Below are 14,806 nucleotides of genomic sequence, written 5' to 3'. Positions count from 1 at the left end.
CTTTCTCAGCTGACAGCTGTCACCTCAGGGCTGACAGAGACAGACAAACACACACAGAGAGACAGAGAGAGACGAAGAGAGACACTGCTATCAAGATAGGGCAGAGAGAGATACTTGCTGTCAATAAAGGGAGAGAGAGGGGCCGGAGAGATAGCACAACGGTAAGCTGTTTGCCTTGCATGCAGAAGGATGGTGGTTCGAATCCCGGTATCCCATATGGTCTCCCAAGCCTGCCAGGGGTGATTTGTGAGCAAGGAGCCAGGAGTGACCCCTGAGGGCTGCCAGGTGTGACCCAAAAACAAAAGAAAGGGAGAGAGAGAGAGAGAGACAAAGACACTGGCTGTCAAGAAAAGGAGAGAGGAGAGACAGAGACATTGGCTGTCAAGAAAAGGCAGAGACAGAGACAGAGAGAGAGACTGGCTGTCAAGAAAGGGCCGAGAGACAAACAGAGAGACAGAGAGACAGTGACACTGGCTGTCAAGAAACAGAGAGAGGAGAGACAGAGACATTGGCTGTCAAGAAAAGGCCGAGACAGAGACAGAGAGAGAGACACTGGCTGTCAAGAAAGGGCCGAGAGACAGAGAGACAGTGACATGGCTGTCAAGAAAGGGCCGAGAGAGAGAGAGAGAGAGAGAGAGAGAGAGACAGAGACAGAGACAGAGACAGAGACAGAGAGACATTGACACTTGCTGTCAAAAACGGGCCCCGCTGCGACCCGACCCGACCCGCGGGCGACACAGGGGAGCGAGCCGCGGCCGTCCGACGGACGAGCCCGCCTCCGGCCCGGCGGCTGCCAGCCCAGCCCGGACGATGCGCATCGCCAGCGGGGCCGCGACGCAGCGAGGCATCCCAGGCGCGCCTCTTGCCCTCCGCGCCCAGCGAGGCGCCACGACGTCAGCGGCGCCCGCGACCCTGCCGCACCCCCGCCCGGGGTGGGGTGGGGTCTCCCCCGCCGAGCAGCCCCGGCCCCGCCCCGCTCTCACCTGTCGGAGCGCCGCCTCTTCAGGGAGGCCCGCGCGGGGGGCACCGGCCGCTCACAGACCCCGAAAATGGTGCCGAGAATCCTAGCCAGCCATTTGTACATACCAGGCCCAGGCAGCAGCGGCGGCCGACACACCCCGAGAAGCCAAGCCCAGAGCAGTGGCCGCCGCTGCCGCCGCCGCCGCCTCTGCCCGAGCTTCAGTCGCCGACTAGTGACGCGACGCCGAAGCCGACCGAGACGACGGCCCCCGGGCCACCGAAGGACCCCCGCCGGCCCCGCCTCTGACGCCACTTCCGCCCTCCTGACCGGAAGACAGCGCGGCCTCCCTCTGCGCACGCGCAACCGCCCACACCCACCACCACCACCACCTCCGCGCCCCACCCGCCTCCTTCCGAACCTGGCTTCCAGGTTGCCCCCGGCGGGCCCCGTCCAATCGCCGCTGACGAAGTGGGCGGGGTTTCCTCGAGCCCAACCAATCCGGAAGCCGCCCGCGGGACAAGGCCCACAGGCCGCGAGGAAGAGTTCACCGCCCCAGTGACGGCGTTCTCGGGGCTGTGAAGAAGAGGAGGTGCACACACAGTAATTGTTGGGCCGAGCTTACTGATCACCCTTATTATTAATAACAATTCTTATTATATTAATCATACAAATATTGATATTCGATTAATTTCATATTAATATTATGACTATATATTATAATATAATCATAGCAATATATGATATATATTAGTAATATTATATATAATTGATATATCTATAGTATATAGTATATTATATAATATAATGCATTATATTGTATTATATATTATCATATACTTTATTATATATGATAATAAATAATAATTAGGCATTGCTAGTCGCCCTTATTTAATCAATTAGGCATTGCTGGTCGTCCTTATTTAATTAGGCACGTCGTGCCCCTGGTACTTGACATGTATTGTCATCATCTGCATTTCTTCTCGAAACCGCAGGAAATAGGGAGCCTAGAGAGTCTCGATTCCCCCCCTTCTCCCCTTTTTCTTAGTTTTGGAGTCACACTTCCCGGGCGTTCAGGGATCACTCCTTCAGGCTCCGGGGACCATATGTGCCAGAATGAACTGGGTTTGCACAGACAAGGCAAACGCCCCACCCTCTATTATTCTTCTGGCCTTCCTTCTGCTTCCCGTTTTTCATAAATCAGGAAACTAAGGCAAAGAGCAGTTAACATTTGCCTACGACCACAAAGATCGCTAATGATAAGGCTGGAATTAAGACTGGGCCGAGTACCAACCCTTAAGGTCATTCTAATACAGGATACACTATTACAAATTAAAATACAAAGTAGCTGACTGCAGTGAGATAGTTGGTACGAAGGACAGTAGAAGTCAAAGAAGGAACAACCACCTACCCTGGAAGGGTAAGGAAAGGAAGGACTCCGGAAAGACTTCTCAGATCATTAAGGATCAAAGTTCACTTATGGCTTCTTAATACCTCTATGTCTCCTCCTCAATGCTGGCCAGCACTGACCCAGGGCTGCTGATACCCTCTCCCTTTGTTGCCTGGAGCTCATCAACATTTCTGAACATTATCAACAAATAGTCCCATCCTTCTTCACACTCACTCCCTCAAACAGTCCTTGGAACCCTCAAAGGCTTTTTTGGCCCAGAAACCCTTTCCTGAAGGATTCCAATGAAGGCTAGACATCCAAACTTACTTGAACAGGCCTTTACTTTGCTCCATAAACAATATTCTAGAATTCTGCTGCAAGCATCCTTTCCCATGGACCAAAACCATGCGTTTTTACTTGTGATTACCACAGCCTATGGTGATGGGTGCCAAGACTTAAATCCTAAGTGTAGGCTTCAGATGCTCCAGATCTCAAAATACAACTAATAAAGAACTGTTTGTTATAAAGGACTGGAATTCTAATGAAATTACAAAACCAAAGGAAGATTTAAAAGTGGTAGTAAAAGTGTTTTCAGGAAGATGGTAGAGCAAGAAAAGCATTTGCCTTGCTTGTGGCTGACCCAGTTTCAATCCCTGGCATCCATATAGTTTCCTGAGCCATCCCTGGGTGTGGCCCTCAAAACTATATAAAATTAAAATGACACATACTCTATTATCCAATGTCTCTGAAAGGGTCACTCCTTGCTCTCCACTCTTCTCAATATTTAACAAGCACCCACAAAAGAGCATCTACATCAAACACAACCCATTTTTGGCTGATCTTCCAGTTACCTTCAAAGAAGATGACCTGAGAACCGAGATGTTTGATGAGCTAGAGGTGTTTATTTTGCATGCAAGAGACCTGAATTTAATCCAGCACTATATGGTCCTTGAAACTCCCTAGGAACAATACTGGAGTACCACCACCACCCTCTCCCCTGCCACAATTATCCTGACACATATTGCCATAAATGAGAAAAAAGAAGCCTGTCTGGATGGGAAAATAGCTCAAGTAGTAGACAGTCAAAGGCACTTGCCTAGCATATGTAAGGTTCTAAATTCTATCCCTGGCGTTGCATGACCCCCTACACCTCTTTGTGAAAGGCTGTGGACACCCAAACACATCTAGCACTGAACTATTCACACTCCCAAGCCAAGAATTACAGAGGCTGGCCCTATTAATAACCCACTGCAGTAGTACCTAAGCACAGCTGAGTGCTCTCAAAATGGGAAAGAGTGAGGGTGACGGGTAGTGGGGTAAGGGGAGAGATATCACTGGCATTATTATGCAGAGCAGTTCAGCTCTGCATACAAGAGTCTTGGGTTTTTGGTTTTGTTTTTTTGCTAAACAAGAAACCCACTTAAATATCAAGAAGTTATACTCCAAACAAAATCAGACTTTAAGAGCTGGAGTGATAGCACAGCTGTAGGGTGTTTGCCTTGCATGCAAACTGATCCGGGATGGGCCTGGGTTCGATCCCCAGCATCTCATAAGTTCCCCCAAGCCTGCCAGGAGCGACTTCTGAGAGCAGAGTCAGGAGTAACCCCTGATTGCCACTGGGTGTGCCCCACTACAAAAACAAAAACAAACAGACAAATGAAAACAAACCCAAAAACCTAGTTATCTGCTGGAGAAATAGCACAGGGCTCAGGCACTTGCCTAGCACACAGCTGACCTTGGTTCAATTCCTGGCACCACACAGGGTCCCTCAATTAGCACCAAGAATGAGCCCAGAGCCACAGCAAGCCCTAAACAGTACCAAGAATAAAAATCCAATAATAAAAGAGAAGGGGAGAAGAAATTCAAAAGAATTCATATCTCACTCTGAATTCCTGTGCTGCATCAGCAAGCAGCAATTCATGAGTATGGCATTCCCCAGCACCTCTATATGCTTATACCTCTAGTCACCTTAGCAGTGGTTCTCAAATAGTGTGGCGCCCCCCCCCCACCTGTGTTTATGTCTCTGGATGTCTCTGGAGCTGAGAGTTGCTGTGATCTGCTTCAAACCTCTCTTCGAAAAGCTACGTATTGCAAAACGTGCTCATTGTAGTCATTAATCCAGACATCATTTCTGATTAAAAAATCAGCTCAAATCATTTTATATAATTTTGTTTTGCAGGTTAAAGTTTTTTTTAAATAAAGACACTATTTACAGTCACACGGGGGGCGTAAAAAATGTTTTCTTCTTCTGTTGGGGGGCATGACAGAAAATAATTGAGAAGCACTGCCTTAGAATCTCAGACTTGTTGCACCTTAGACAATACCTCTGGAATGGAAAAAAGTACTTGACTTATTTACTTCCTACTGGAACTTGTCTGCCAGTTGGAACCTTAACTGTCCTGGTGCCTTCACTGTCCTTCTAATGAGGAAACCAGATTCCTATCCACCACCACCACCACGAACAACAACAACAACAACAACAACAACAACAACCCCATACTCTCCTCTCCTGCCTCCATCCTGAACAGCCGAACAGTGGGAGAAATGAAAGGCTGCAGAAACAGAATGTTGCTCTATGATGTGACAGGAAGGCCTCAAAATAATCCTTTACCTTGTGATTGCAGAATGGGCTCCCAGTGGCCTCAAAATGGTGCTGGTCTTGCTTTGCACTTAACATGCTTAGGAATTTCTTCTTCTGCACTATCCCTTCCCTGCTGCCAGCACCAGCAAATGTCTCTTTCCGGATCCCCACACACCCAGACCCAACCAGATAATTTGCAAAACTGAGCTTTTCTTTGTTCTCAGACCAGACCAAAAGAATTCTTGCTCAAAAGCCCCACCTCCCACTCCCCACCCCAGGTGTGAATAAATCCTGTTTCTAAAGCTTTGTGAGTGAGAGTTAGGTTTTCATAGTCCAGCTAGGTCAAAAACTGCAATATTTTAACCAATATAGAATGGGCCCCTGTGGTCTACTGGCCAGGGATTAATGCTGCTGCTGTGGGGTCTAGGACTCAACAAAGGTGTGAAGGAGAATCCTAAAAACATAAGAAATAACAAAGACACTGAGAATTCTACAACTTGCACCTTTGCACCAAACTCATTATTGTACTATTCATGAGGTATCCCAAGGGAAAGACCTGATTTTCCAAATAGATACTCCCAACACACAAAAAAAAAAAAAAAGAAAGAAAGAAAAGAAAAGAAAAAGCAAAACAAGGGCCAGAGAGATAGCATGTAGGTAAGGCATTTGCCTTTCATGCAGAAGGTCATCAGTTAGAATCCGGCTTCCCATATAGTCCCCTGGGGCCTGCCAGGAGGCAATTTCTGAGCATGGAGTCAGGAGTTTCCCCTGAGCACTGCCGGGTGTGACCCAAAAACCACACACACACACACACACACACACACACACACACACACACACAACACACACACACACACAAAAAAAAAACACCAAAAAAAAAAAATAGTTACTTCCCTTCTGTCTTCAGGTATTAGTCTTCTTTAAATTCCTTCCCTTCTTCAAAAAGCCTTTTTTCCCCTCTGCAAAGCAATATAAACCCAGCCGTCGATTTTTTTTTTTTTAGTCTTACAAATGTTCTTTGTGCCTGCATTCTAGAAGTCTTTTCTCAGTTTTCGTCTTTGATAAAAGTAGAAGTTTGGACCAAATGGAGGAGGTAGAAGCCCTCAAGCCTCTAAGTTCACTGAGTTTTCCAGAAAAGCCTTCTTTTCCTTCTTGTAAATGTGTGCCAAGCCTCTGGAATTCTACTCAAAAGGCACCTTTATATGAAGCTTTTATAGTAGTACAACACTTGTGAGTTTTATTTATTTATTTATTTATTTCTTCCTTCTCAGTTCACCCAGAAAATGTGCTCCATCTTGGTGGTAGTAGTAGTGTCTTTAATATGCTTTTCTCTTTGGGAAAGGGAGTCATTACAATTTTTTCTTAATTTATTACTTTTTTTTCTTGTTTGGGACACATCCAGCAATTCTCAGGGATTACTTATGACCCTGCACACAGGAAATAACTCCAGGAAGTGCTCAGAGGACCAGACAGGATGCCGAGCATTCAAACGGAGTAGGGAGCATGTGAGGCAAGACCCGACCCATTGTACTATTTCTGCAGCTCCTTTATGATAACTTTTTAATGGAAGCTTAAGGGACTAGATAGTGCAATGGATAAGGCACTTGCTTTGCATGCTGACCTAGGTTCAATTACCAGCAAGGTTCAATCACCAAGCACCGTCAGGAGTGACTCCTGAGCACGAGTCAGGAGTAACCCCTGAGCTTCACCAGGTGAGGCCCTAAAACAAAACAAAACAATAAATGGGAGCTCAAGAAATATTCAACACGAAGGAATGGAAAAATGAAAGAAATAGATGATTTAGGGAAGTAGATGAATAGATGATTTACAGATGATGCACCTATAGAATATTAAATGGGGAAAAATAATTTATCTTTACAAATAGGTTGAGAGGGAGAGATATGAGAAAGTCACTGATATAAATAAGAAGACAAAGGGGGTATTGTAGTGAGTTATATTCCAACTTTGAACCTTAGACCAGGCTAGGTGGGGCATATCTTATCTTAAATATTAAAGTCACTTATCTTGACTGTTGAAGTTAATAAGAATTATAAAACCAACTCTTCTCATTTATATCAAACTTACATTCCTATGTTTCCTGTGAAGCTTGCCTACCCCTTTCTACTTTGCTTTCTGTACCAAGTGATTTCCCGATTGTTTTAAGGCTAAAATTTGTTTTCACAATCCTAGATTGGAAATTTAGGAATTTATAATATTTTTGAGTTAGGATTATTTATTAGAGTATTGAGAAATGTGACTTCCAGTTACTTGTGATTGACATGAAAAATAAAGAAGTTGCCTTCTTCAAAATACTATTGAAGAGTTAGAGAGATAATACACTTGCCTTACATGTGACCAACCTGTGTTTGATCATGGCATCCCATATGGTTCCTTGAGCGCACCAGGAATAATTCCTGAGTACAGAGCTAGAAGTAATCCTAAATACCACTAGATGTGACCAAATAAATAAACCATATATACACTTTTAAAATAAAAACAAATACTGATGAATATAAGCTAACATTCCAAGGGTTATGAGTTGATATCTCTTTTGGAATTTTGTAGAACTTTTTCTGTTTGGGGGCAACATTCAGCAGAGCTCAGTGGTTACTCCTGGCTCTGCACTCAGAAGTTACTTATGGCAGGCTCGAGGGACCATATGGGATACCACAGATCAAACCCGGTAGGCCACATGCAAGGCAAGCACCCTACCCACTGTGCTATTATTGCCCAAATAAATATAGGTATGTAGAAAAATTCAAAATAATACAGAGAAGTCCTGTGTACCTTTACTGAGTTTTCCCCAGTTACAGTATCTTTAATAACATGAATGTACTTATACAAATTGATATTAGGAGCTTAAGGAGATAGTACAACATGTAAGGTGCTGGTTGAACATAGCCAACCTGGGTTCAATTTTCTGGCATCCCCTATGGTTCCCCAAGCACTACCAGTAGTGATTCCTAAGCACAGAGTCAGGAGTAACTCCTGAATATTACCATGCATGGGCCAAAAACTAAAAAATAAGTGAGGGAGTATTAGTACAATACACAGACCTTAATTAGAGTTCACCAGTTTTACATATAATATATGTCTAAGTCTATGTAATTTTATCACATATCTAGTAAGTTCCTATTACCCTGACCACAGTCAAGAAAACAAGCCCACTGACCAGAGAAACCCTGTGGTACCACTTGGCAGTCAGATCCATTCTCTGGTCCTTCCTTTCTCTCCTCTCCCCATTCCTTTGAACTGCTTTATGTTTCTTTGTGTTTGGCATTTCTCAATATCCCTAAGAAGAAGGGGTGGATTTCACACTAATTCTTATGCTGTTTTTAATGTTGTGAGTATTCACACAACTAGGAAAGTAAAGGACCTTTGGTGTCCACTAGTAGGAGAATCACTAATAGTAAGAAAGAGAACTCCCAACAGAAATGTTCTTATTACTACTATGAGCTAGTTTTCTTGTAACCAGCCCTGGAAAAGTCTAGGCAATGGGTTAGTCCAGAGTTTACTAGCCTAGGAGTAAATTAGCCAATGAGCTAATTTACAATTGCTCTGCCTAGATAAACACTGGCATAGTATTAAAACCGATTGGAGTTCAACAAATATTTATCAGGCAAATACACTGAGCAGAAATACTCAGAAAGCAAATCATTGCATAACAGACTCCTTAGAGAATATGAAACAATAACCACATTTGTTCCAGAGGGCAGTTGTTTTCAAATTAGTAAAGCATAGAGCAAATGGAAAAATGCTAACAGGTCTATTTGATTTTCTATTTGGTTTTCCTATTGAGGCATTCTTAATCTCTAAGCAGGAGATAGAAGACAAAGGCAGAGCTTGACTAGAATCATTCACTAAAGAGCTTGACTAGAATCATTCATTTGAAGTGTCACAGCTTATAAAGTACCCTCCATTCCTAGTATCCCACAGACAACTCTGTCCCATCCCCTACTCTCAGCATTGTTCACCTCAGTGGCTGTGAAGAGAAAAGCTGAAAATGTGTAAAAGATTAGGTAATAAATGTTATTGTGGTTTTACTATCTTTGCTTGACATTTGAGAAAACAAAGACGTAGAGAACTAAAATGTTTTGACCACACAAATAGTGACTGCAATACAAGATATGGGAATTCAGGTTGGTGGCCCAGTGCTCAGAGATGTTAACATTCTACCTAAGAATGTGACAGACATTTATGCTGACTCCACCCCACCCCCCAAAAAAAACTCTCCAGATGTTTCTGATATACAGCTTCCTTGAGAAGCATCTCTAGAATCTAATTCCAATAAGAAATTCTCTCCTATTCAAATAGAATGCAGACCTAAGGAACTGATACACTTTATGAAGGATGTTGCTTTTGATGGCAGACAACAATAATTGATTTGTGGCACTTACCTGATACAATAGATGAGAATGAATGTACTCTAAATTGTTTGGGCCTTTGGAGTGATAATACAGTAGTAGGTAAGGCTCTTGCCTTGCATGAAGTCAATCAATCCAAGTATGAGCCCTTGTATCCCATATGATTCTGTGAACAGACCTTCCAGGAGTGACCACTGAATGCAGAGCCAGGAGTAAGTCTGCTGAGTGTGACCCCAAAAACAAGAACAAACAAAAAATGTGCATTTATTAATCTATTTTAAAACACATCAGACCTCCCCACAAAAATTTTGCAAATACTTTAATTCCCTTGAGCACAGACACAGCTACTCCCAGCCCTAAGGAACATGGATTATGACATAATGTCTAGTATTTTCACATTTATTTTTCTTTTATGGGGTCCAAGAGAGATAGTACAACAGGCAAGGAACTTGCCTTGAATGCAGCTAACTCAACTTCAAGCCCTAGTAGGGCTTATAGTCCCCTGATCCATGAGTACAAAGCCAGTAGTAAATCCTAAACTTAGCTGGGTGTGATCCAGAATTAAACAAACAAAAACCAAAAATAAAAAGGATAGGGGTATGAGAGTTCTGTTCTGCATAGGAACAATTAAAAAATTTAAATATAAAAATATAAAGCCACCAAGTTTCTTTTCATCTGAAGAATTCTTTTGACTGTAGAGATAGAAGCTTGGACTTAATGAAACCTTTTTTTGTTCTTTAAATAAACAGTAGTAACTCCTGGGTCTGTGCTCAGAAATTACTCCTAGCAAGGGCCAGAAGATAGTATATGGATAGAGTGATTGCCTTGCATGCAGCCGACCCAGGTTTCATCCTTGGCATGCTATATGATCCCCTCAGACTTCCAGGAGTGATTTCTGAATGCAGAGCCAGGAGTAACCCCTGGATGTGGCTAAAAAGAAAGAAAAAAAGAAAACAAATTACTACTGGCAGGCTCAGGGACCGTACAGGATGCCTGGAATTGAACCCTGGTCGGCCACAGGCAAGGCAAAGACTTATAAAAAAAAAAAAAAACCTTAAAAAAAATTTAAGAGCCCCTATGAGGCAAGACTGTGTACAGTAACATAAAAAGTTGTTCTGTGTACACAGGCTAACAAATTACTAACTGGATGGGTTTCATTCACAAAAGCTAGAGAGAGAAAATATCTCGAATCATGCCTGATTTCAACACACCAAGCCAAAGGGTGAATAACCCGCCCACAAAGAATGAAACTATTTTGAACTCGTCATTCTGCAAATATAAGTTATGATATGAAGGTAAGCATAAAATGGTGTGAGGTAGAACATACTTAACCTTTTATTGAAAAGAGGAGGAGTCAGATATCCTCAAGGGGTTGGGACCTGCCTGCAGTCCCTCAGGAACTTCCTGTTGTCACCACACCTCGGGGTGAGTGATCTGAGCTGTTCTGGAGTTCAGGCACAGACACAGCCCGGTTTCTCCAGGGGAAGGTCTGCCTGTGAGTGAGTGTCACACACTCCTTCCAGCTTCCACATGCTGAGATTCTGCTTTCTCGTCATTTTGGTGAGCTTGGTGAGATCAGGTAGGTCACCTGGTGAATGCTTGAATTTATTTTTAAAGCATTGTTATTACTGTCATTCTGCATTTTCTCACTGTTGTTCCTTCTATTGGCTTCTTAAAAGTTGTGTTTGTTCATCGTAAAGGAAAGAAGATATGGATTAAACTAATTTGGGGAGGAGGACGTTTTGTTGTTTTTTTTTTTAGTAAGCTCTCATTTATTTGAATGGATTTGTTCTCCTGAAATGCAAAAATTAAATATACTGAAAAAGCTAGAAGTTCTTACCTTCTGTTATTGTTTTATTTTTTTTCTGTTATTGTTTTTATTATGTATGCCTTTTACCTCTGTGAAATAAGAGCTTTAATTTTCTGGAAATTGGCTTTTTCATTTTATTGTAACATCAAATATAATGAAGTTGGGTTTTTATAGCTTTGATTAAAATATTTTTCTTACAGGTAAAACATAGTTTTGTACACATGAGTCCTCGTAGAATAATGCCTTATAATTTAACCATTTAAAATTATTAGTCATAATAAAAAATTAAGTGACATAAGTACATTAAGTACATAGCAAGGTAACAAGTAAAATGAGATGCTTTTAAAATAAATATAATATTTTTTTTTTTTTTTGGTTTTTGGGCCACACCCGGCGGTGCTCAGAGGTTTCTCCTGGCTGTCTGCTCAGAAATAGCTCCTGGCGGGCACGGGGGACCATATGGGACACCGGGATTTGAACCAACCACCTTTGGTCCTGGATCGGCTGCTTGCAAGGCAAACGCCGCTGTGCTATCTCTCCGGGCCAAATATAATATTTTTATGTGGAATTCAACCACTTGAGTTTCCTGGAAAAAAATATACTTAAGCACTGTTCAGTCTTTTTAGGAATCCACTTGTTTTTCACATAGCTTGTTGGTGCATTTTTTTTAAAAAGAGAAATAGATTATATATTAGTATCATAAAAACGTAAAGCCAGGGTCATTGAGATAGCTAAAGAGCTGGGAACATGGTCCGCATGCAAAAGGCCTGAGCTGGTTTTCTGCACAGCAAGGCTCCCAAGATACTCCCTGGAGCAATCCCTGAGCACTGCTTGGTGCGGTCCAAAAATAAAAAGAAAAGTAAAACCATTGCCTGGAATTTTTTTTTTTTTTTTTTTTTTGGTTTTTGGTTTTTGGGCCACACCCGGCGGTGCTCAGGGGTTACTCCTGGCTGTCTGCTCAGAAATAGCTCCTGGCAGGCACGGGGGACCATATGGGACACCGGGATTCGAACCAACCACCTTAGGTCCTGGATCGGCTGCTTGCAAGGCAAACACCGCAGTGCTATTTCTCCGGGCCCCATTGCCTGGAATTTATGCTAAAAACATTACTTCTCTCTTCTCTTCTCTTCTCTTCTCTTCTCTTCTCTTCTCTTCTCTTCTCTTCTCTTCTCTTCTCTTCTCTTCTCTTCTCTTCTCTTCTCTTCTCTTCTCTTCTCTTCTCTTCTCTTCTCTTCTCTTCTCTTCTCTTCTCTTCTCTTCTCTTCTCTTCTCTTCTCTTCTCTTCTCTTCTCTTCTCTGCCTTTTTCTCTTCTTTCTTTTCTTTCTTTCATTCTTTCTTTCTCTCGTCTGTCTGTCTTTCTTTCTTTTGTCCCAGGGGTGCCTAAATCCGGACCTAAAACAGAAAACAAAATTTTAAAATAATTACTTTTAAAAGTAATTAAAACTTACCAAGGATGATTCTGTTATTTATAAAACCTTGAATCTAGACACAGTAGGAATGAATAATGTACAGTATCAGCTTTTTTTTTTTTTTTTTTTTTGGCCCACACCCGGCGGTGCTCAGGGGTTACTCCTGGCTGTCTGCTCAGAAATAGCTCCTGGCAGGCACGGGGGACCATATGGGACACCAGGATTCGAACCAACCACCTTTGGTCCTGGATCGGCTGCTTGCAAGGCAAAAGCCGCTGTGCTATCTCTCTGGGCCCAGTATCAGCTTTTTTTAAAGTAGCATTTAAAATTATTCTAAAGCTAGGTAGAAATGTGTATTTACCTGTAAATAAAGCAGAAGTGAATTCAAATTTGTAGAGAAAAGTAAGATTAGAATATGTTAAAATGGGGCTGGAGTAATACATAGGGAATAGGGCTTTTGCCTTGTATGGGGCTGACCCTGTTCCTTATAGTCCCCTAATGCTGCCAGGAGTGATTTTTTTTGGGGGGGAGTGGTCACACCCGGCAGTGCTCAGGAGTTACTCCTGGCTCTACGCTCAGAAATCGCTCATGGCAGGCTCGGGGGAGCATATGGGATGCCAGTATTTGAACCACCGTCCTTGCCCTTCTTCATGCAAGGCAAACGCCTTACCTCCATGCTATCTCTCCGGCCCCAGGAGTGATTTCTGAGCACAGAACTGAGAGTAATCCTTGAGCACCTCTGGGTGTGACCCCCCAAAAAAAAACAAAAGGAAAAAATATATAAATTACATGAGTAAATAAAATTTAGAAGAAAAATTAAAATAATTGGGGCCCGGAAAGATAGCACAGCGGCGTTTGCCTTGCAAGCAGCTGATCCAGGAACAAAGGTGGTTGGTTCGAATCCCAGTGTCCCATAGGGTCCCCGTGCCTTCCAGGAGCTATTTCTGAGCAGACAGCCAGGAGTAACCCCTGAGCACTGCCGGGTGTGGCCCAAAAACAAAAACGAAAACAAAAACAAAGAAAAATTAAAATAATTGCTAAGATTTTAGGCAGATGAGTTAGTTTTTAATTTGTGGGATTTTTTTTCTTTTTTTCTTTCTTTTTTCTTTTCTTTGATTATTTCTGGGCTACACCCAGTGGTGCTCAGGGATTACTCCTTGCAGGCTCAGAGAACCATATAGGATTCTGGGGATCAAATTCCATTAGCACATGCAAAATAATTCACTCACTGAACTATAGCTCCTGCTCCTATATTTTTTTCTTTGTTGGTTTCTTTTTTTTAACTTCACCTGGAGGTGCTGGGACCACTCCTGGCTCATTGGAAGTCACATGCTGCTAACCTAGGACCCCCAGGGCAAGTACTCAGCCCCTTGAGCTATTTCACTCTCCTTTAATTTGTATCCCCCCCCATTTGTATTTTGAAGTTGATTTAACAATGAGCTATAATTTATTATAATGATATTTTAATTATGAAATGAGTATTTTAACATTTATTTTATTTTATCTTTTTTGATTTTGGATCACACCCAGCAGCGCTCAGGAGTTACTCCTGGGTATGTACTCAGAAATTACTCCTTACAGACTCAGGAGACCATAAAGGATGCCAGAGAATAAACCTGGGTCAGCCACATGCAAGGCAAACCTGCCCTACCTGCTGTGCTATCACTCTGGCCCTAAAGTCTTATTTTATAAATTAAAAATACAATAAAAAAGAGATAAGGGGGCCCGGAGAGAGAGCACAGTGGCGTTTGCCTTGCAAGCAGCCGATCCAGGACCAAAGGTGGTTGGTTCGAATCCCGGTATCCATATGGTCCCCCGTGCCTGCCAGGAACTATTTCTGAGCAGACAGCCAGGAGTAACCCCTGAGCACACTGCCAGGTGTGGCCCAAAAACCAAAAAAAAAAAAAAAAAAAAAAAGAGATAAGGTTGAACACATGTCTAGCATGGAGACCCTGTGTTCTATCCTTATTTCCTAGTACCACATCCTCATCACCCCCATCCTACCCCCTCATCTTCCCATGCCTAGCACCCTGTATATATATATCTCTTGGTTCTGGAACTCAGCCTCAGGGCCACAGGAGTAGGCCAAGCATTGTTGGGAGTGGCCTCATATGAAAAATGGAAATAAAAATGAAATTTATAATTAGTTAAGGGGAGTAGGAATAAACTCTAGCATAAGCAGAGTGATTGTACAGCAGGCCAGGTGCTTGCTTTGCATGCAGCTGACCTGAGTTCAATCCCTGGTACCTTATATGATCTCCTGAACCTGCCTGCAGGAGTGCCAGGAGTCACT

The 14,806-nt window shown here is 42.9% G+C and overlaps 1 protein-coding gene across 1 annotated transcript in view; it reads right to left on the bottom strand.

Annotated features, from left to right (window-relative positions):
• The window catches only part of SENP2 (SUMO specific peptidase 2), a 52,592-nt gene extending 51,340 nt beyond the window's left edge, over positions 1–1,252 (bottom strand). Inside the window, exon 1 of the mRNA XM_049775864.1 lies at positions 984–1,252. Coding sequence (XP_049631821.1) covers positions 984–1,084 — 101 coding nt within the window. The 5' untranslated portion in view covers positions 1,085–1,252. The remainder of the gene's footprint in view (positions 1–983) is intronic.
• Between the last annotated feature and the right edge of the window lie 13,554 nt (positions 1,253–14,806).

The sequence above is a fragment of the Suncus etruscus genome, chromosome 6 (assembly GCF_024139225.1).
Source record: "Suncus etruscus isolate mSunEtr1 chromosome 6, mSunEtr1.pri.cur, whole genome shotgun sequence".
In the NCBI taxonomy this organism is placed as follows: Eukaryota; Metazoa; Chordata; class Mammalia; order Eulipotyphla; family Soricidae; genus Suncus; species Suncus etruscus.
Note: the sequence above shows the minus strand (reverse complement) of the source record. Positions and strands in the feature narration are given on the sequence as shown.